Below are 21,309 nucleotides of genomic sequence, written 5' to 3' on the forward strand. Positions count from 1 at the left end.
CCGGTTTCCTCCCACAATCCAAAGACATGCATGTGTTAGGTTAATTGATGACTCTAAAATTGCCCATAGGTGTGAATGGTTGTCTGTCTATGTTCGTCTCTATGTGCCCTGCGATAGACTGGCGTCCTGTCCAGGGTGTACCCCGCCCCACGCCCAATGTCAGCTGGGATCGGCTCCAGCAACCCCCGCGACCCCGACCCCGGGATAAGCGGCTGAAGATGAATGAACTATTAACGGAGAAATCCCGGGCAGTCGCTAACAGTAATTAATGTAATGTAATGCGGCTAACTCTGATTTGTTTGGGGCAGCATAGTGAACGCATTAAAACAGCTTTTTTAATCACTAATTCTGCTCAAAATAACACCAAACCTCTGCAGTAGCATGATAAGAGTCCTTACACATTAACTGAAGCCCCAACAACGTAGTTAGTGACCCCAGAGTTTATTAAAAGAGTTTTTTGAAAGGCCTACCAACTGGCCCTGTACCAGCTCCTCTCATAGTAAAGTCCATTCAAGTTAATGACCAAATGCAATCCAAAAGGAAGGAGCCCATTGATTCGTTCTATGTGCAAGGACTCTTATCATGCTACTGCAGATGTTCGGTGTTATTTTGAGCAGTATTAGTGGTTAAGAAAGCCGTTTTGCATTAACCGTACTGCACCCAACCTAATCAGTGTTTTCGCCGTATTTGACTGTTAGCTACTCTACCGGATTTCTCCGTTAATAGTTGTTACACGAAAAATTAATTGATGAGTGTATTTACCGAAAAAAACACTGGGATGATTTTACGCCGGAATTTCATTTTAAAATACTACAACTTTTTTTCCCATACAATTTTGACTTTATTCTCAAAATATTGCAAATTTCTCATAGTAATTTGAAAATTAATCAAAAATGGATGCATAAGCGATTTATCAGCTTATACTTTCAGCTAAAATAATTTTTCTAAGTTATTGCTGGAGATTATTCCAGTTTTTTTTTCAAATGCGTAACAGAAATCAATTCTTGCACCTTCTTTGGAAACAAGGTGAAAGTCTTTGAGAATCATTCGTCATATTTTCTTCGCAGTGTTCCCATCTTCAAAGCTGATTGTGTATGAGCCTCTGTGGTGAAGGAGAGTTTAAATATACACATTGGAAAACATGTGTACAATGTGTAATGTGTATTCGCACCTAGGAGAGAAAAGTCACTCGGTAGCTATTTGGCTATTTACACCCGCCCCCTTTAATCCCTGCCTCCTAGTAGTATAAAGAGCAACAAAATACATGTGTACAGTAGCAGTAGAATGTTATAAAGGGTGGTTAAACACTGAACTTTCACCTGGGATATTGAGGTTTAAGCCCGTGAGAAATTGATGTTAACACCTAGTGCACTAATTATTTTTTGCAGTTTGGTTAGGTTTAGGCAACACAACTGCTAGATTAGGCTGAGGCAATAAAGCTGTAGCATGCAATAGCAATGTTGGCTACTAAAAAGCGGGTGCAGCAGCAGGAATTCGACAAAAGTAAATATAGCATTGGACAATTCCAAAATAAATGTAACAGGGTTCATCCTTTAGTTTGGCTTCTCTTGAAAAATTGAATCACAGAAGGATACATATAATATATATTAATTCATTTAATAGGGCTATTGGAATATTGGAACCCACATAGATATTGTAGGGCCACTTGATTTGATTACACTGTGTTGTAAGATGCTCCTGTTGTTTTTTCCCACTCCTAAAATAAATTTGCACTGGAGTTGAGTTAGGTATGAAAAGCGCAGTGGAATAAAATGCGGGGTATGATTAAGACTCAAAGCAATAACGAGCAGATATCTGAGGAGTCATGATTCTCACTTGCGTGATCTGTTTTTAATTGTTATGTGAGACGCCCGCACGTTGCTGCCAGTGGTCCTACCTGATGCATTAAAGCTATGCACGCTGAGAGGAAAATAACCAGGAGGCTTGTATCTGGGCCCACTCATAAAAGACAGCTTACCTTTCATGGCTTCTGCTGTTTTATTGAGAGTTAAGAGCAAACCTAGAGCACCTCAGAGGATGAAAAGGTTACAATGTGAAGCATGCATAAGTTCCAACACTGACTACTATTAAGGTTACAGTAGCTGCCTGCTCACTGTATTTTACATCAGAGTGTGGTGATGGATTGTAAATAATACATAGTGTGTGCTCTTTCTCACTCTGTTCCTGAAAATATGTCCACAGTACCAAAGTGGAAGCAGAGCCTGAATATGGTTCAGTTGGAGTTTTAAGGATTCAATAATAGTTTGCATCCCTTTAGCGGCCTTCTCTACCCGTGTCGATGAGAGCCAATCGTCAATACGGTAAAATCTCATGTTATTCTATTGTAGGCTATATTTGTTGAAATTACAATTACATTTTTTCATGTTTTAAATGCCAGTTAAAAAGTACCCCATAAACATCACCCACTGCCATCAGTGAAAGCCATCTTATTCTTGGATAGGCCGATGGCATCAATGTGGCGCATAATACGATACGGATCTTCTGCCGATAAATCTAGGCATCCCGCGTACTCAGTTGACCTTGAAAGTTCTTTTCTTTTAAGTATGTCTCGTCATGATGAGTCTGATATTGGCGTTGAATATTCCTTAATCACTGAAAGGTGCAGTAAACATAATAAGCACACTGGATTCCTATTTACCTCTATAAAGAAATAGGAATAGGAACCCAACACTCTGTCCACTTTTCTCCCGTTTGACAGCCATTTTCTACAAGAGGATCCCGCATGAATAGTAGCCTACAGTACGCAGATAGTGTTGTGTAATGTAGCCTGTACGTAATTATAATAGTTAATAGTGTACTAAGCATAGGGCCTGCTACTGCACAGAGATATAAAGAAATAGCATTTTATTAAAAATTTGAAAATTTTGCAGTTTTCACCCTTTGCAAAGTCTTTAAATGAATGCTAATGTTGCTCCGAAAGTGCTGGATGTTTAAAAAGGCAACCATTTAAAGCTGTTTTTTTTTTTTAAATCAGTCGTTGCAGCTTTAAAGGGTTAAAACTGTAGACTACAACATACTAAAACAATTGTTTCTGTTTCTTTCAGGGCCTCCATACATCGTCTCTCCACCAGAAAATGTCACAGTAAACATATCCCAGAATGCACTCTTCACCTGCCAAGCAGAGGCGTATCCTGGCAACCTGACCTACACCTGGTTTTGGGAGGAGGATAACGTCTACTTCAAGAAGTAAAGTTATGATCAAGTTCACTTCTGTACTGCAGCTGCATCTTAATTAAGCACCTTGGTGAGGTTAAGACTTAAATGCATCTTGCTTATATTGGAGGCATTTAAATCACCACCACACAGGCTGTGTGTGTGTGCGTGTGCGTGTGCGTGTGCGTGTGCGCGTGTGTGTGCGTGTGCTTGTGCATGTGTGTGTGTGTGCCGGTGTCCTGTGCAGGCCTGGCGGGGGTCTGTCTGGACAGTGTGCTCTGATGTCGATATCACATGACTCAGGCCTTGTGGCATCATATGCCCCTGATGCAGTGATGCTATAAAAGCGTAGCCAGGACCTCCATGGGCTCTACACAGCAGGAGCCCGAGAGGGTTTTACAGCGAATAAGCGACAGACAGAACAAGTAGGAAGGAAGAACGAGTGAACGAGACTTTGACTGGCAGTGAAAACAAGTCTGAAGGACTTCCACAGGGAAGTTTACAGGTTTACTGGGAAGTGTCCCATCTAATTTTAAACGGCTTTCATGGCGTCAGTCTTGATTTATTTGTTATTACAGCTTAGGTAAGATAAGAAGTTTTATAAAGTATAATGGGAGTAGTAGTAACGCATATACATTATGTTACTTATGTCATTATATTGTATTGTTATTTATAGTACTTAGTTGCACTACAGGATTTATTTTTCACCCTTCACTTATTTTTGTCATTCAAATATCATTATCTGTCTCTATGCTTCTCTTATATGTTAATTTAAAAAAAAAGTCTCATCATATATAACAATAATGATATATTCTGTTTATACAGCACCTTAAAAGATCCTAGATAACCGAAAAACACACTAAACATAAGAGGTAGCACTTGACTTAATTTCTTATTTTATCTTATCTTGGCTTGTTTAATAGTCAGTAAACACTAACTTATACTTCACCGTTCAGTTATAAGCCATCAAAGGGGTATTGATTTATTAATTGATTAATTAATGAATTAAGTAGTTATGCATGTTGGCAATCCATCAATAAATGCGTAATAAGTTGTTGATGAATTGATTTTAGTCCATTCATATGGTTCGATCAGTCAGAGGGATTTTTCACAACCTGGCAACCAAAACATTGTATTTATTAATGGCCTATAACTGATCTGTAAAATGGTTTTCTAACCATTAATTTATTCGTTAGTCACAGCATACAAACCATTAATATGACTGGGTCGTATTAAAAAGTGGCACCGCTTTATTTAAGGACGTATTCGGTTTGAGCTTTTACTCTGTTGTGTGATAAAGCAAAGCAGTTCCATTAAAATAATTAATAATATGCGCTCAATCATTACTGTGTTTAATTTTAAATGGTGTCAAGAGGGAAAACATGAAGGCTGTTCCATTTGGCTGTCAGCAGATTTATTTGAATCTCTTTTCCTCTGTTCTTCCTCTCAGAGCTGCCTGCTGTTTGACTCTCTACTGCTCTCTTATGGCACCTTGATGTAATTCAGCCAAGATTTCTGCTTGTTGGTGTGATTTCAGTAATGGGATGTGTGACAAAGCATGTGTGTGTGTGTGTGTGTGTGTGTGTGTGTGTGTGTGTGTGTGTGTGTGTGTGTGTGTGTGTGTGTGTGTGTGTGTGTGTGTGTGTGTGTCTTTGTCTGTGTCTGTGTGTGTGTCTCCTTGCAGTGATCTGAAGCTCCGAGTGCGCATTCTCATCGACGGCACCCTTATCATCTTCCGGGTCAAGCCAGAGGATGCTGGGAAATACACCTGCAGTCCGAGCAACAGCCTCGGTATCTCGCCCTCGGCATCAGCCTACCTGACTGTTCAGTGTGAGTGTAACCATGGCAACAAAGTGGATGGGGGAGGGGCGGGGAGACGGTACAGCGAGCCCTGTGAGGAGGAGCATGGAACAGCAGCAGCAGTATGGAGGCTGCTGGATTATTTGGCAGCGCTGCTCTACCACTGAAATGCAAAGTAACCTTTTTGAATGTCAAGGTCAAATGTGAAAGAGTCTCACAGTTTGTTTTGACTAAGCCTCATTAACCATTTTCATATTTTCAGTGGATTTTAATGATAAAACTAATATCCACCCAGAGTCTAGCCTCATTCTCGTACACAAAGATGGAGACAAGCTCGTCCTCAGACTCCATTTTTCCTTGTTTCTTTTGAATCTGACTTCCCAAAAAATGAAACGGTGACCTTACTGTTCATTAGCTCTGACGTTTCAACATCAAGCCCTTGTGTGGTGAGCTAATTTGCTCCCAAGTTGCCGTTGGTCATTGATTACTGTGTTACAGTATGAGAGAGAGAGCCGGGGGATTCAAAGGCACTGCCGGCACCGATTTCATCACTGGCTTCGAATACAGCAGACCATTATTACCATTGTCTTGGATGCTTCACACAAAACATACTCTGGGCCTGTGTTTACCAAACATCTTTCAGTCTCGGGGAGTACGTTGAAAGTTAACCTATATTGGTCTAAAACCACTCAGAGTTGGAGTTGAGAGCAAAGAGAAGCATTACTCAGATTTTTTCACAAAGAATTGTGCAAAAGCGACACTTTAATTCTTGTCTATACCTGAAATATGCTCATAAGTTTCGATCAAAGTGCAGGAAAATGGTACTACTTTTTTATATGCAGGTTTTCATCTAAATAGGCAAATAACTTGGTAATTTACCAAGATTATAAATGTAAAAATATACTGACAATTCAGTAACACTCAAAATAATACACAAATACATAATTTAGATTGTTAGTAAACTTTGGCAAGCCACTCACCATGCCTCAAGAGTAAATGTAGTCTACGGTGTGTGTAATGTACAATAGCAGGTAATTTGACTCTTCTACAGTATATGAAATGATCCTATCATCCCCGTCCAACGCCATCTCCTTTTACAGCCTATAATAATGCAGCATCTTGCACACTGATGATGACGGCTGTTGGCTAATCTTCTCCTCTACTAATTACCCTTTCAACTACACCTCTTTTATGTTCCCCGCAAGGACAATTTGTTTATTCTATAATGTCACCTAGTCTTGGTAAATGCACCATAACAATATGGACAAATCTCTCAAACATTACAGCTCCTCTTTTATTTGAAATAAATAACCAATTTAAAGTTTTACCTATTGTAATTCAATTTAGATATCCGTCATTGTGCAGATGACATATTCCTTTATCACATATTTTGATTTATGACCATCAAAAATCATAATCTTTGCACAGCTGTATTTTCCACATTCCTAAAGTCTAATTTTGTGATGACATTGGTTCCTGGGAAAAGATAATGCGTTCGTCCCTTTATCCTGCACAAAGTCAGCCTCAAATATTATGAAATGCTTTACTTCTAGAGCTGAAAGTCGGACCCCAAACTGCGTCACTCGGACAACTTTTGGCCAGTAAGGAGTGATTTCCTTCCCTGAGACATTTGATAATCACTTCGTCTTTTTCCTCAAGTAATGCACCGTATGTACATTTCTTTACACATTAGATCACTGATCTTTCCTTTACGTCCAGACCCTGCCCGAGTGATCAACATGCCCCCGGTCATCTACGTCCCACGGAAACTGCCTGGCATTATCCGCTGCCCGGTGGACGCCAACCCACCTGTGACATCAGTGAAATGGGAGAAAGACGGCTATCCTCTCAGAGTGGAGAAGGTTAGTCTGCCTCAGGCCTTCCTGTAGTGTACATTTACTGTTCGTTTTTACATTTAGTTTGGGTGAGAAAGTTCAAATGATGTTCCTATGATTTAATATGTCTAGTTTAGGAACATGGCATAAAGTATTTCAGATGTCTGAGGAGTTAGCAGTTTCCCTAAAGACATTTCCATTCTAAACTTCTCAGATGGTTTCGTTAAAGTGACTGTTTATGTTCCAAAGATGTAAAATCATTCAATATTTCACAATAAAATACATTTTACAGAAAAATCATACACACACAAAATAAAGATACAATGTGTAGCAGTATAGTTTGCTGTTCTCCCCTCTCATTAATCATCTCATGACCCCTCACATTCATCTTGTGACTCTTTGAAGGACCCAGAGCTCTAGGTTGGGAGCCGACCAAACTGCATATAAATCAGTAAAACTAGCTCCACTTCAGCCACAAAAGAGAAACGTTGCTTACACACTGACGTATCAATCCCTGGTCAAAGGGGGACATTTTTCTTGATAGTTTAAGTACATTTTGCTCTTAATACTTCTGTCTTTTTACTTAACTTTTGATGCTGTATTTGTATTAATTGTATTGGTGCTTTTGCTGAAGTAAAGGATGTGTGTACTGTATCCACCACTGTCATTTGCTTTTGTTTTGTTACGGCACACTGATGATTCAAACTGTCCTGTGCTTATTCAGAGACAATGTTGTCCTGTGATCTTTATAAATACATATAGTACGTTACAGAAATTATTACACCAGCTACAAATATTTCTGTTACAGTTTTTTGTAACCAAATCAGTATTATCCTAAAGATAATCTCTCTACCCAGAGCTCTCCATCTGTCGTTCTAGCTAATCTACTTTGTCACTTAGGTCACACAATATGTCACACTTCTGTGGAAGGCAGCCCTGGATTACATAACATGTACTTAAGAAAAAAATCTGAAAACAAGCATGTGAGGTTTCCCTTTGTCTTGTAGTACCCCGGTTGGAGCCTAATGCCAGATGGAAGTATCCGGGTGGCGGAGGCCACAGAAGACTCCCTGGGCACCTACACCTGTGTGCCTTACAACGCCCTTGGTACCATGGGCATGTCCCCCCCTGCCACTTTGGTGCTAAAGGTACATCACTGCTCATGTTTGGTTCTGTCTATTGCATATTTAGCATACACTGATGTGCCGAGAAGTCTGCATGATGGGTCTGGTGTTTGTGTATTTTCCCCAGGATCCCCCTTACTTTAATGTGAGGCCTGGGGGGGAGTACCGCCAGGAGGCTGGGAGAGAGCTAGTTATCCCCTGTGCTGCTTCTGGAGACCCTGATATACCAAGCATCACCTGGAGAAAGGTGTAGTAGACAAACATAACAAATCTCCTACTAGTAAATCAGCTTCTGCATTTGTTTTTTATGTGCTTGAATGTTTTTTTCCACCTCTTAACTATGATATCTGTTTCAATTGAAGGTGGGAAAGCCAAGCAAGAGTAAGCACAACATCCTACCCAGTGGCAGCTTACAGTTTCTGTCCCTCGGCAAGGAGGACCACGGAGAATGGGAGTGTGTAGCCACCAACGTGGTCACAAGCATCACTGCCAGCACGCGTATCCTAGTCATCGGTACAAAACATCGGCACAGTGCTCTCAGCTCACAAGAGCTCGCTCAATTTCCTCTACCAACTGACCTTTCATAGTTATTTTGAGTTCGTTGTGATCCCACTTTGCTGCATGTGCCTTGAGTGATTTGCATGATAAGGCCCTCATCCCTCAAACACCTTGCCTCTGCCCAATTTCCCTTTGGGCATCATTAAAATTTCATTAGATCGTATCTGTAATAGCTTTATACAGTTAATTTAAAAACTGAATCTGTAACTGCACCCCTCTGCTAAAACACTGTCACTACAGCCTTTGTCTGCTAAGGCAATGGACCAAGGACATCTTTTTACTCGTAGATAAATTGTCTGCAAAGGCAAGCAGGGTTATGAAGTTTAAACAGGGGCTATGAAGTTCCAAATGCACAAAAAATATATTGTTATTCACTCATAAAATTCTCTTTGGGTTTAAATGTTGTGGTGCAACAAGCCCTCAAATCAAAACGTCAGAGAACGTCTAATTTGATACATGTAATGTAAATTGTATGCTCAGATTGGATTAACTATTTGTGATGCTTTTAAGTATCCCTTATAACTGTAGTGTTCTCTGATCCAAATTGCTTGCCTAAGTTGTGACAAGATAAATGACTTGTGAAATAGCCTTATTGGCATGTGATAATTATGGCAACTGAATAATGTAAAATATACTTATATATATATGAGAGGCACAAAAATCTTGCTTTATGGGGATGATTCATCCTTTTCACTCAATGCACACACCTTGGTCTTCCCTGTGGAAACATTTATTACATGGGTCTCTTATGTCTTTAGATTTTAGTCCAGGTATTTAAAGGGATAGGTAAGTCCAACCAAATTAGGACTCGATTTTATTAAATGTTAAGACAGGTAAGAGCAGTAGGCTACTTGTGACTTCAGTATTTCTCAATTCAATTCAATTCAATTTATTTACAATGCCAAATCATGACAAAAGTTATCTCACGACACTTTACAGAGTAGGTATAGACCACACTCTATGACTTATTTATGATTAACATAGACCCAACAATTCCCCCTTGAGTAACAGGCAGGAACATCGGACAGAACCAGCTCTATGGAGGACGGACATCTGTCTTGACCAGTTGGGGAGGAAGAAAAGGAGAGAGAAAGAGAGAAGAGATAGACAGATTGACAAGACAGACAAAAAGAGAGACAGAGAGAGCCAAAGACAGACACAAAGACAGACAGAGAGACAGTCCCAGAGATGCAAGTAACCACAAAAGTAACAGTAACTATAATAATATCTGTAGTGAATATGACTTCTATGTTATGTCAGTTAATATAGCAGAATAGTAGAAACACCTACAGCTAAGGTGATATAAGACAGTGATAAAAATGATGGTGGTAAATATTATCAACGATGAGTAGTGGTAATAACAGCTGTGATACAAGGAGATATACAACTGATGGTGTTTTTATGGCTACAAATGTTATCATTTATAAAACTTATGATAGTATGTATGAGTAATAGTGATAATAGCAGCAGGAAACAGCATGCAGGACCACGGCAGCAAGCACCGCCACGATCAGCAGAGACCTGAGAGAAGACAAAGCACAAACAACTCCGGGGAAGAAGTTAAATTAGTAACATGCATTGATGAGACATGAATGATACAGACAGAGAGGAGAGGAGCTCAGAATATCAGGAAAAGTATTATCCCCTTGCAGACTAGGCCTATCGCAGCATAACTAAGGGCTAGTAAACCCTAACTATAAGCTTTACCAAAGAGGAAAGTTTTAAGTTTAATTTTAAATATGGGGCCAGTGTCTGCCTCCTCAAACACAAGCACTATTTCTATTGTCAGACAGTAAATTTAGCTTAGCATAAAAACTGGAGACATGGGGACACAGCTAGCCTAGCTCTGTCTGAAGGTATAAAAAAACGATTGGCTTACCAGCTCCTCTAAAGTTCACTATTTAACACAGTATATCTAATTTAATCCACACAGAAACTAAGCTACTTTATGTTCACATTTTTTACGAAGCTAAGCTAACCGTCTTCTGACTGTAGCTTCATATTTAGCAGCATCTAGCCTGAACAAGAAAGTGAATAAACGAGTGTCTCAGAATGTAGAACTGTTCCTTTAAGTCTGTGTTAACGTATCGTCTGCTGGTCTTTGACATGTGAGTAAGTCACTAAGTCTGCCCCAGTAGCCCATTGCCCCAGTGCCTATGGAGTAGTTACACTGAGGCACAGCTGGCAGCACTCAGTGTGACCAGCGCTCAACTGACAGGTGTTGCAGGGCGGCGGAGACAGCTGTGCTCCTCAGACCATGCTCAGGTCTCTCTTACATCCCAGTGAGAAGTAACTGGCTTGGGGCCGCACGGCACAGCTGTTACGTGGGTGGGATGAGCAGAGCTGCAGGCAGAACTGCTGCTCGTGAACTTGACCTTACACTGATCACCACCTCAGCCAGCATCACATTATTACTGCGAGAGCACATGATGCAGCAAAGCATTTTGGAGGTGAAAACAGCAACAAAGGTCTTATTTGACTTGCAGTGCATTATATATATTAATGACCAGTTATGTGACTTAAGTTACAACACCGTTAATGTTAAACTCAAATCTACAGTATAGTTTCATTACTGCAAGTATTATGAAATGATAATTGTAAGCAGTTATACTGTATATCCGATAACTGAATTTGTACTTGTGCTTTTTAAATGTTTTCCCTTTCTCTGTCTCCGTCTCTCAGGCACCAGCCCACACGCTCCTGGCAATATTCATGTATTACCCTCAACAACCTCTGCTAATGTGTCCTGGGAACCCGGATATGATGGCGGCTTTGAACAGACGTTCTCTGTGTGGTACGGTCCAGTGTGAGTGCTCTTATTTAACTTCAAATTAAAGGCAGCAGCCTGCAGATGTGAAAACAATACCTGGAGTTTTAGGGACCAGTTTGATTTTAAAAAAAAAATGATCCTGCCCTCTTTACTGATGATGATAAAAATACGTCAGTACTTCAATCTGAAGCAGAATTGAAATATGAAGAAAAAACAACCAACTAAAAATTGATTTAAAAAAGAAAAGAAAAAAAATGAATATGAGAAAATACCAAATGAAATAGGTAACTAAGGATGATTAAATTAAGTGTTTTAAGAAAGTGAAATAATTGTATCTTAAACTGAAATGAACTGCACCCAACACTGCCTTGTGACTATTTAGAGTTAGGGCATTATTCATAGTATAAAAACATAACATTTCTGTTATTCTGTCATTTCTGTTCTCAGGTCAAAGAGAACAGACTTCGGTCCTCACGACTGGCATTCAATGCCAGTTTCTGGTGCTCAGACTTGGTTGATGGTGCCCGGGCTGGAGCCAGGGACAGAGTACCAGTTCAGTGTGTTGGCACAAAACAAACTGGGCACAGGCCCTTTCAGCGAAGTTGTGACAGTCAACACTGCAGGTGGGTTCTTAATCAAAGGTTTTTTCTATCCGTGTTTTATTTGTAAAATATTATCAGACACCCATCATCACAATCATCATCATCATTAAATGAATATATACATGGGTGTAATTTTAATCAGGGAGTGGATGGGGTGGACATGTCCCCTTCACTTCGAAATCCTGTTCTTGCCCCTCCCCACTTTTATTGTTTCAGATTGATTTCCAGAAAATCTCTCTAAACATCTCTCCAACTGTCCAGCAGCCAAATTCCAGATGTGAGAACATCTCAGCCAATAGAAATATTTATAAACGGATCTCAGTTGGCTTCAATTACTGCTGTGCACAAGAAACAGCAAGTGCCCTACCTTGTTGGTGGAGGTTGTTGGCACTGGATGGAGTCTGAAGGGAATACCAGCAGACACTATTCGGGGTAGAATAAGTCTCTGCATGTTTTAGTTAAGTACAGTAAAAATTGTTCGTGAATGAATAACACAGCAGAAGTTAACATGCATTTTATTTTTTTTTATTAGATTTCTTTATTTTTAGATTTTCTTATGTTACCATTAATATGGGAAGCGCAATAACCTTTTTAATTATAATTTCATTTTGATTTAAATGTAACCTTAATAAAAGATACCCAAAAATCATACAGAGGAACAGGAAGTAGATTGATTTAAGGGTGCGTAAACGCCAGACCAAACCTAAGCCCTTGAAAGTGTATAATGTTATTTTTCACTCATGCCTCCACATCAAAGAAAGCAGTACATTTGCACACTGCTTTAACTCCATTCCCCACCATGATGCACAGTTTGATAAAAACTGGTTATAAATCAAGGACTTTATATCTCCTTGTCAAGTCTGTTTGTGCTCTCCTGTCAGGATTTAAAAGAAGGAACACCCTAATATGAGACATCGTCAAGTCATTAAATCATTTTAATGATGCTATGCAAACATAATTTATCTGCCATTTAATGTATGTGTGCCTGAGATGTTTAGGCTTCATTAGAGTGGGTGCACCCAGAGTCAGGAAACCATTAAAATGTAAATAAATAAACTAGTGCACCAGAACAAGCACAGAGTCGGGACGGGCTGGTTTTTCTTAAATAGTATCTGTGTTTTAATACGCTGAGTAATGCAACAGATAATTGTCAGTGCAAACATTTTGAATTGTCAGAGGTGTGACTAATGACAGTAATGATGGCACTGTTCCATTTAGGTGTGCCAATAAGCCTGCATGCACAATACCAGTCATTATTAACGTTATTTGTTCCACTGTGTTTGACAAGTCAACATGTTTGCCGTGAGAAAGATATATTAGTGAGTTGTTAGTCAGTGAATGTAGCTGCTGTTAAAGGAACACTGTGTAGCGTTGTAAGTAATTTATCACCTCAAATCAACGTCTTCATTCATGAATAAGTCTTCATTGGTGTACAATTACCTCTGCAAACAATCTGACTTATCCTCCTGAACAAATCATTTCTTATCTGTATTTACAAAGGACGGGTAAGCTCTTTGGAGGATTCCATGTCCTTCTGTTCTGTAAAAAATATAAACGGCCGAGAAGGACATAAAGCACTACGTGGTACCGATAAGGCTAAACGCGCTTTTGCTCAGAGCCAGTGTGAACACTCAAGCAGTAAATACTAATACATGCTCACACTAATGATTCAATGCAGTTCGAAGTTAGTTTGAAACAACATACCTCATCACCCGAAAGAAACCCCACAAGATAGTATTGGATGACATGTTGTCATAGCTTTTTGGCATTTAGCACCTTCTGTAGTTACAACGAGGTTGTGTGTGTGTGTGTGTGTGTGTGTGTGTGTGTGTGTGTGTGTGTGTGTGTGTGTGTGTGTGTGTGTGTGTGTGTGTGTGTGTGTGTGTGTGTGTGTGTGTGTGTGTGTGTGTGTGTGTGTGTGTGTGTGTGTGTGTGTGTGTGTGTGTGTGTGCGCGCATGTGTGTAATCATGGCAAAATATGGTTCTGGAGACATCTGGAACTACCACAGAGGTAGTTTTAAGTGTTTTGCTGGGTGTTTATGTGTCTGTTTGTCTGTCTGCGTCACATCTGTGCAAGGCACAGTCATGAAACATAACTGCTGTGTAGTTGAGAACAAAATGAAGTGTGAGTTTTAAAATGGGTGTGATCCGACCATGTGCGCTAGAAGTAGATGGTAGGAAGTAGAGTAGGGAAGGTGTCACAGCTGATGTGATTCAATCTCAACATGGCCTCCAAGTGTATTTTGATGTAAAAAAAAGCAGATTGACATTCTTTCTTTTTCTTTTTTTTTTTGTTTACATCTTGTATAATCCGACTAATGGGCATGCTGCCAATATTCATTGTTTGCATGCTGCTGCCTGGACTGAATTAAAATTGTATGTATGGTATTTAAAATCAATGTCTCAGCACAAAAAAAGAGAGAGAGAAGGCATGAAGGGTGAAAAGTGCATATCTGGATTTTCCACCGCACAGTGTAAAGGACAAAGAAGTGAAGGTTTTGAATAAAGGCATGCACAGATCAAAGTCCTCTGTGTGTGCATTTAAACAGCATCCATACATCAAACAAATGTAGTCTAACTCTGGTAAAACAGGTTGTATCACATTTCCTCAAATATGGAAATCGATACATTAAGTGACCTATTTACCAATTAAACCACAGAACTCAATTATAATAAAACTCTACTAGTTTCCCAAAGACTTGATAACAGTAACGTCCTCACAATACTGGCTTTCTTCTATACAGTGTAAACCCAGTTCCTGTTAGTCGCTGCCAACAATGTGTTGGAAAGCTTACCTTCATTCAACAAAGGCTAAATGAGGCTTGACCTAGTTCACACAGTTCAGCCAAAATGAATGGCAGTAGACAACCCTGTTTTTTGTACTTAACACAGTTAATATAATAATATTATGTCATATAATATTGTTTGTTTTTTGAAGTATGTACAATAAGAGGATGGATTTTGGTAAAATTGGTACATCACAGGACTTCTTTAAGACCCAAGGTTAGGTCCAAATAACGCATCATTAATGTAACTTTGTTTAATACAGTATATAATTTTCTTTTGTCTCTGAAAACCAAGAGAAATGTGCTGTGTTGTTGTTGCTGTGTTAACATACCACCAGTTGGGCTGGTTTGACTATCTGACATTCATGGTTTCGTTTTGCTTTGTCAGACATTACATTTACTTTTAGGGTAAAATTACCAACAGACTGCTGCAGTTCTGTGTGCATACCTATGAGTAGTGATTATTTTTAGATAGATTATAATTTTAAGTTTTGTTTTTTTTTAGTTGAAGGACCCCTTAGCTGAATGAGAGACAGAGCAGGGACCCCCTGTTGAACCTCTGGTGTAGTGTTTTTTGTTTGTGGGTAATTAGAAAAACGGTCTCTTTTTTTTCAAATAAAATTGACGAAGGTCGCCTGCCATGGAAGCAACTTTAATATTTATTTGCAAGTAGGATTGTGGGAGGGAGACAAAGTAATCAGTCTGAGGCCAGGTGGAGTACTACTCTCTCAAGGCATAGGCCCTACAACATTTTTTCAAGCATTTATATGATACACAAAGCAACCAAACACTATTTGTTACACTCAGCTGCATTGACTCCTGTCAGTTTTTAGCCATGCTAGCAGCTCTAGAGATGGCTATTTTGGTCTGTCAGTCACTCTGTCCACCACTTGGTCCAACCTGGCTGTTCGATGGTTTGAATAACTCTGGGCGAACCATTAACTTTGCCATCTTATTGGCAAAAGTTTTATTTTTTATGAAATACCTGCAAGACAATAAAATGGCTGTACTTTGTATTTAGTGCGAATTAGCAACTGCCAGCATGCTAAAATACTTAGCTAAATTGGTGGTCATAGTAAAGATTACACCTGCTTAGCATCAATATGTCAATGTTGTAAATGGGAGCATGTTAGCAGTTAGCATGCTGAAGTTAGCATTTAGTGTGCAACCACACAGAGCTGCTAGCATGGCTGTAGACTCTTCGTCTCGTTAGCCGAGATTTATTTCACTGCAAAGGAATATTTGGGATACTTTTGTTTTATCTGGTCATGACTAAATTGGTTTGCTACATGTAGAACTTTTATGTGCAACATTTATGGTCCACAGGCTCTCCTCTGGGTACCCCAGAACCACTGGTGCTTCTTACACCACCACGGTGCCTCACAGCCAATCGCACGCAGCACGGTGTTCTCCTTACATGGCTCCCTCCGGCCAACCACTCCTCACCCGTCGACCGATATATCATGGAGTTCCGCCTCGGGGAGAGGTGGGAGGTTCTGGATGATCTGATCCCATCCACTGAGACTGAGCTCATAGCCAGAGACCTTATTCAGGTCAGTAACACAAACACGGTTGCATAATGTTTGGCACAAAAATAATTGACTGAAAAGTGAATTAACAGAATCTGACAATCTCCCCATTTCATGTTGCCAATCATAATATAGAAATAACATTATTTTCTAGGAATATTCCATTTCTATACCGTTCACAATTTGATCCTATGCAATGTGTTATTAATGGACTGACATCAATATAAGGACTGTCGTCATCAAAAATGAATTTCTTATTTTTAGCCTTTTTGCATCCAGTGGATTTAAATAACTATTATACAGTATATATATATATATATATATTTTTTTTTTTTTAAAGTTAGTCTGCTTAAATTACTAAAGTAAGAATAGGAAAACAAGACAGCTGCAATTCATAATTATCTCATTATGATCAAAATAAATACAAATGGTAAAAAGACTTCTTCCGGCCATTTAAGCGCTTAATAGTACAAGTCACATTCACCCATTCACACACTGATCGCAGAGGTGCCAGTCTGCTCATCATGATCTAATCTAATACTCATTCATACACCAAGAGTATGAAGAGTGCAGAGTTTGGGGTCCAGCATCATCTACATAGACACACTGATCTTCCGATTAGTGGATGACCCACTGTACCTCCTGAGCAAAAGCTGCCCACAACAAATAATACATAGAAGAATTGTTATATATATCATTATTTTTTGGCAGTTTTCAAGCTTTTTATTAGATAGGACGGACAGGAAATGGTGTGAAGGAGAGGGGGAGACATGCAGCAAAGGGCCGCAGGTCGGAGTCATACCCCCGGCCGCTGTCTCGAGGACCTTCAGCCTCTTTACACGGGGGAGACTGCTCTAACCACTGCCCCCCCCCCCCCACCCCCCTTTTTTTCATTATTAGTCAGTCACCAGTTTTCAAACAACAATCTCAAAGTGTTTTTTTTGATCCAGTAAGCTATACACAAAAGTCAGCATATGAGACGGACATAAGAAGAGTGTGTTTGGGGTGTCTCTCTCACAGGAGTCGTGGTATGAGTTTCGAGTGATGGCTGTCATGGATGACCTGATCAGTGAGAGCAGCAACGTAGTGGGAGTGTCTAGCACAGGTTGGTTTCTTTAGCATTACGAACTACATAGGAAATTCTTGGCTCATGTGAGGGATAGATTTGTGTATTGTTTGTAAACCTCTCCTTTTTCACCCACTTGTCTGCCCCATCAGATCCCTTCCCCCCTGCGGAGTTGCCTGATGAGGGGCTGGCGCGGCCGGTGGTGGCGGGCGTCGTGGCGACTATCTGTTTTCTGGCAGCTGCAGTACTGTTCAGCACTCTAGCAGCTTGCTTTGTCAATAAGCAACACCGTCGCAAACTCAAGCGTAAACCAGGTCGATCTCCCTCTCTACTTCATTTTTTATGTAATGAATATAATACGTATCTAACCATGGATGGATTACTGCATGAAAAGGCTCATGGGATGAGAGTTAATATTTCTTGTTAGCAAATACACCAAATAACAAATACAAAAAGAAACAAAACAACATCAGAGAGATGTAAAATGGCCACTAAGAGACACAAAACCATTTTAAGAAAATGTGTCGCCTGTGGTCTGTGTCTGGGTGTCTTGCACTTGTAGGATGGGTAGGGGAACTTTTAAATCTCCCAGGTGCTCGTGGTCATAGAATCCATCCATGTGTGACTTTTACTTATGATATTCAACAGAGGAAATGTTCAACTTAAATGTTTTTTGTCCTGGCAGATCCTCCCTTGTCGGTGACACACTTCAGGAAAAGCATTGAGTCACCGTAAGTAAAAGCTAAACACCAGAGCCCCTGCAGTCTGCCAGAGGAGGCTACTACTGTCCATCCTCTAATGCACCACTTACAAAATCGGTCTACCAATGCTGCAACCAGGCATACATTGCATGTTAAATAGTACGTACAAACTGAATAAGCATACTGAAGAAGCTGAAGCCCAGAAAACCAAAAACTTTGGTTATATGTTCAGGCTACTTGAAGGGTGTGGAAGAAGATGTACAGTAGCAGCCTCTAGCGGATCACGGGCAGATTAAACAAAGTTCAAAGCAGCTGAGTCAGCATTTTAAGCACATTACCCAGAGTGCCCAAGCTGCAGTGTGTGTATTGATTTTTGATCCATTTGTATTCTTGAACCTCAAACGCTGTCTGCTTTCTGCATGATCCTAAGTGTTTAATAATGCTGTTTTTCGTTTAGCTGCACATTTAATGTACAGTATCCGCTACGTGTATGTATTTGTCCGTCTGTAAATCTTGTGTACATGTATGACTGCATTTCAATCTCAGAAGAAGCTCATTTGTGACAATAATCTGTGTAAATCCCATTCCAGAATAAATGTTTGTTTGCCTGGGACTTTAGGTAAACCGTCAGAATGAGAAACTATTGTTTATTTTTTTAATGAAATGGTCCAGGCGGGTCAGGGAGTTCACACTTAGTCCTTCCTGCAAGTGGCATAGTCAAAGATAAACCAGGCCCATGTCATTTGTCTCCCATCGCAGACCTCCTCTTACCCCCTTGCCAGGGGTAGAGCCCTGCTGGGACGAGCCTGCCAGGAGCAGTTTCTTGCCCCCGCCCGCCAGCCCCCTGTGAGTGCCACCAAAATACAGTGTGCTGCACTGCACTGGCTTGGCTGCATGGTTAATGCATTGCATAGAAATGATCAACTGACAATGACTATTTGTTGTAGTGAAGCCTACCGCTGGCCTATTTGCATGCACATACTTCCACGCACCATACAGGGAGTAAATTGCATTAGCTCAGCTGCATGTACAGTTCAGTGTATATGCACTCTTTTTAATGTATGTCTACTTGATGTATTCACTGACCCAGTAAGTGTTGACTGTGCTGCTCCTGGTGTGGGCAAATGAGGCCTGGTTAGATGTCATCCGCTTTCCTCACATCACCATTTGGTGCAGCATATGGAAATTGGTCTCACGTCTGCTCAAGAAGATGTCGATTCAATAGATCTGTGATACGGTTGTCATGGTTGTGTCCTTGGTCCTCCTCTCATCCCATCATCTTGGCTTGGTTCATTAGCTAGTGTCCTATCAGGATGCTGCTGGCCGTGAACTGGTCATTATCATAATGCAGTTCATTATGGCTGCCTTGTTAGAGTGCTTTGGCTTGGTATCATCTGTGTGGCTTTAGTATGAAACTGCAATCATGTCTATTCATTTACAGCATCAGAGATTTTTCTTTTTGTTTTAAAAAAGCACTGTCCCTTTGGGCTTCATATGGTATATGTTAAACTAATCCAGTTCCTTGTATCTGCATTTTTTTATCAGGTTATCATCGGGGAAGATAAGTCCAGAGAGCTCTCCTCCATCTCGGCCCCGCTCTCTTTCTTCAGATGGTTCTCATGGTCCAGGCCTGTACGTCAGGAAGCTGCCCAGCCCACTGAGAGAACGAGACAAAGAGCTCTCCTTCTACAAGAAAACCAAGCGTGCCATAGCCAGCAAGAAATACAGTGTTTCCAAGTATGAGGCAGAGGTCACCACGCCTATTGAGCTGATAAGCCGCGGCCCTGATGGCCGCTTCGTCATGGAAAGCCCACCGCCCCGCCGCATCCATGGCTTCCCCTTCGCAGAGGAGTCTGACATGTACCCTGAGTTCCGGCAGTCTGATGAGGAGAATGATTTTGACCCCGGGCCTCTGCCGCCCATCATGCCCACGCTGCGGCCCCAGCTCTCCCCAACGTCCTCCAGCCTGGAGTCAACGCAGCCCCCCACCTACAGTCCCCGCCTACACAGGGCCATGGAAGGTATGAGCTTTGCAGAGGGCAGTGCACTTCACGCCTCAGGGCAGGCCCCGGCTTCCCGCTACAGGGGCTTTCCCCAGGGCCCATTCTATGGGTATCATAGCCGCATTGATTCAGGGATTCCACCGCCATTCTACATGCCTGACATCAGCCCGCGTAGCTCTGCTCTGTCCTCCCCCCCAGGCACCGCCGAGGGGCCCTTTGGTTACCCCTCCATCCCAGAGGAGAGTGGAGAGATGGAGCACCATCAGTACACTGCCTCTGGCCATTCTCTGTCTCACACACACAGCCCTCCTCCTCGCTCTCCTGAAAGCTGGCAGCCTCATGAGTTACCCTTCCTGGGTCTAGAGGGCCCACGGTTCATATACCCACCTCACCATCCCTTACATCATCCCCAGGACCTCCCCGATCCACCCCCATACCCTCCTCACTCTCACCCTGCGAGTCGCCTGCACCTCGGTTCCCTAAAGGATCCAACAAGCCCTGGACTCCTGCAGCTGGAGGTCCCTGTGGCTCCCCCAGGCAGAGATAGGCCCCTGGGGCCTCCGGTTAGGCGTTTAGCTATGCAACAGGCCCAGAGTCTCGGCCAGCTCAGACACACGGCCCACGGTGTGGGTGTACCAGTGTTGCCTTACCCTGACCCGGCAGCCCGTGCAGGGAGCCCAAGCACAGCCCCCAGTAGTAGCCCTCAGTCCTGGCTCAGCCCGAGGGCAGGGCGCCGGGCAGACCCCAGCCTACCCCCACTAGTACTCCAGCCCTCCCGCCTCTCTCCACTCTCCCAAAGCCCCCTTAGCACCCAGCCGGGTTCCCCAGATATACTAGTGCGGCCCCCTCCGCGCGCCAGCATCCTCCGCACCTCTCGGTCTCTGGAGATGCCTGAAATCACCCTGCAGCCCTCCGCCACTGTCAGTTTCTCCCGGAGGTCCTCCCTGTCCGCCTCTCCCACTCAGAGCCAGGGCGCCAGGCAACCCAGCCCCAGTTACCACGCCCACATGTCCTATGCCTCCACTGCAGCCAGTTATCCCTCCCAGTCCCCTTCTCCCCCTCTGGAGGGCAGGGATGTTTTCGGGCAGAGGCCATCCCAGAGAAGGACAGAGGAGGAGATGCTACCCTCAGAGCCCTCTCAGCTCCAGATATCTGCCTCAGGGTAGGTGATCCATTCCAGTAGAGAATAGTCACATATTTATTTAAAGGGGAGACTTGTCCCCTCGTCTGCTCTCTATTCCAAATTTCCTCGGTATTTATCCACAGTTTTACTTTGATGTTTCCATTTAGGCATAATTAAGATGCATATTTTACTTTAATATGCAGAAGGCATGTTATTGCATTTAGCACAAATTGTATCC

At 41.7% G+C, this 21,309-nt stretch overlaps 1 protein-coding gene across 1 annotated transcript in view; it reads left to right on the forward strand.

The window, feature by feature from the left end:
* Positions 1-21,309, forward strand: part of igsf9ba (immunoglobulin superfamily, member 9Ba) — a gene marked incomplete at both ends in the record, with an annotated part of 68,427 nt that overhangs the window by 43,182 nt on the left and 3,936 nt on the right. Inside the window, 14 exons of the mRNA XM_083913467.1 lie at positions 3,066-3,207; positions 4,859-5,004; positions 6,694-6,836; positions 7,817-7,957; positions 8,061-8,180; positions 8,296-8,446; positions 11,174-11,297; positions 11,709-11,884; positions 15,976-16,202; positions 17,199-17,283; positions 17,397-17,558; positions 17,930-17,975; positions 18,705-18,791; positions 19,491-21,110. Of these exons, the coding sequence (XP_083769593.1) occupies positions 3,066-3,207; positions 4,859-5,004; positions 6,694-6,836; positions 7,817-7,957; positions 8,061-8,180; positions 8,296-8,446; positions 11,174-11,297; positions 11,709-11,884; positions 15,976-16,202; positions 17,199-17,283; positions 17,397-17,558; positions 17,930-17,975; positions 18,705-18,791; positions 19,491-21,110 (3,370 nt within the window). The remainder of the gene's footprint in view (positions 1-3,065; positions 3,208-4,858; positions 5,005-6,693; positions 6,837-7,816; positions 7,958-8,060; positions 8,181-8,295; positions 8,447-11,173; positions 11,298-11,708; positions 11,885-15,975; positions 16,203-17,198; positions 17,284-17,396; positions 17,559-17,929; positions 17,976-18,704; positions 18,792-19,490; positions 21,111-21,309) is intronic.

The sequence above is a fragment of the Echiichthys vipera genome, assembly GCF_963691815.1.
Source record: "Echiichthys vipera genome assembly, chromosome: 5".
NCBI classification, from domain to species: Eukaryota; Metazoa; Chordata; class Actinopteri; order Perciformes; family Trachinidae; genus Echiichthys; species Echiichthys vipera.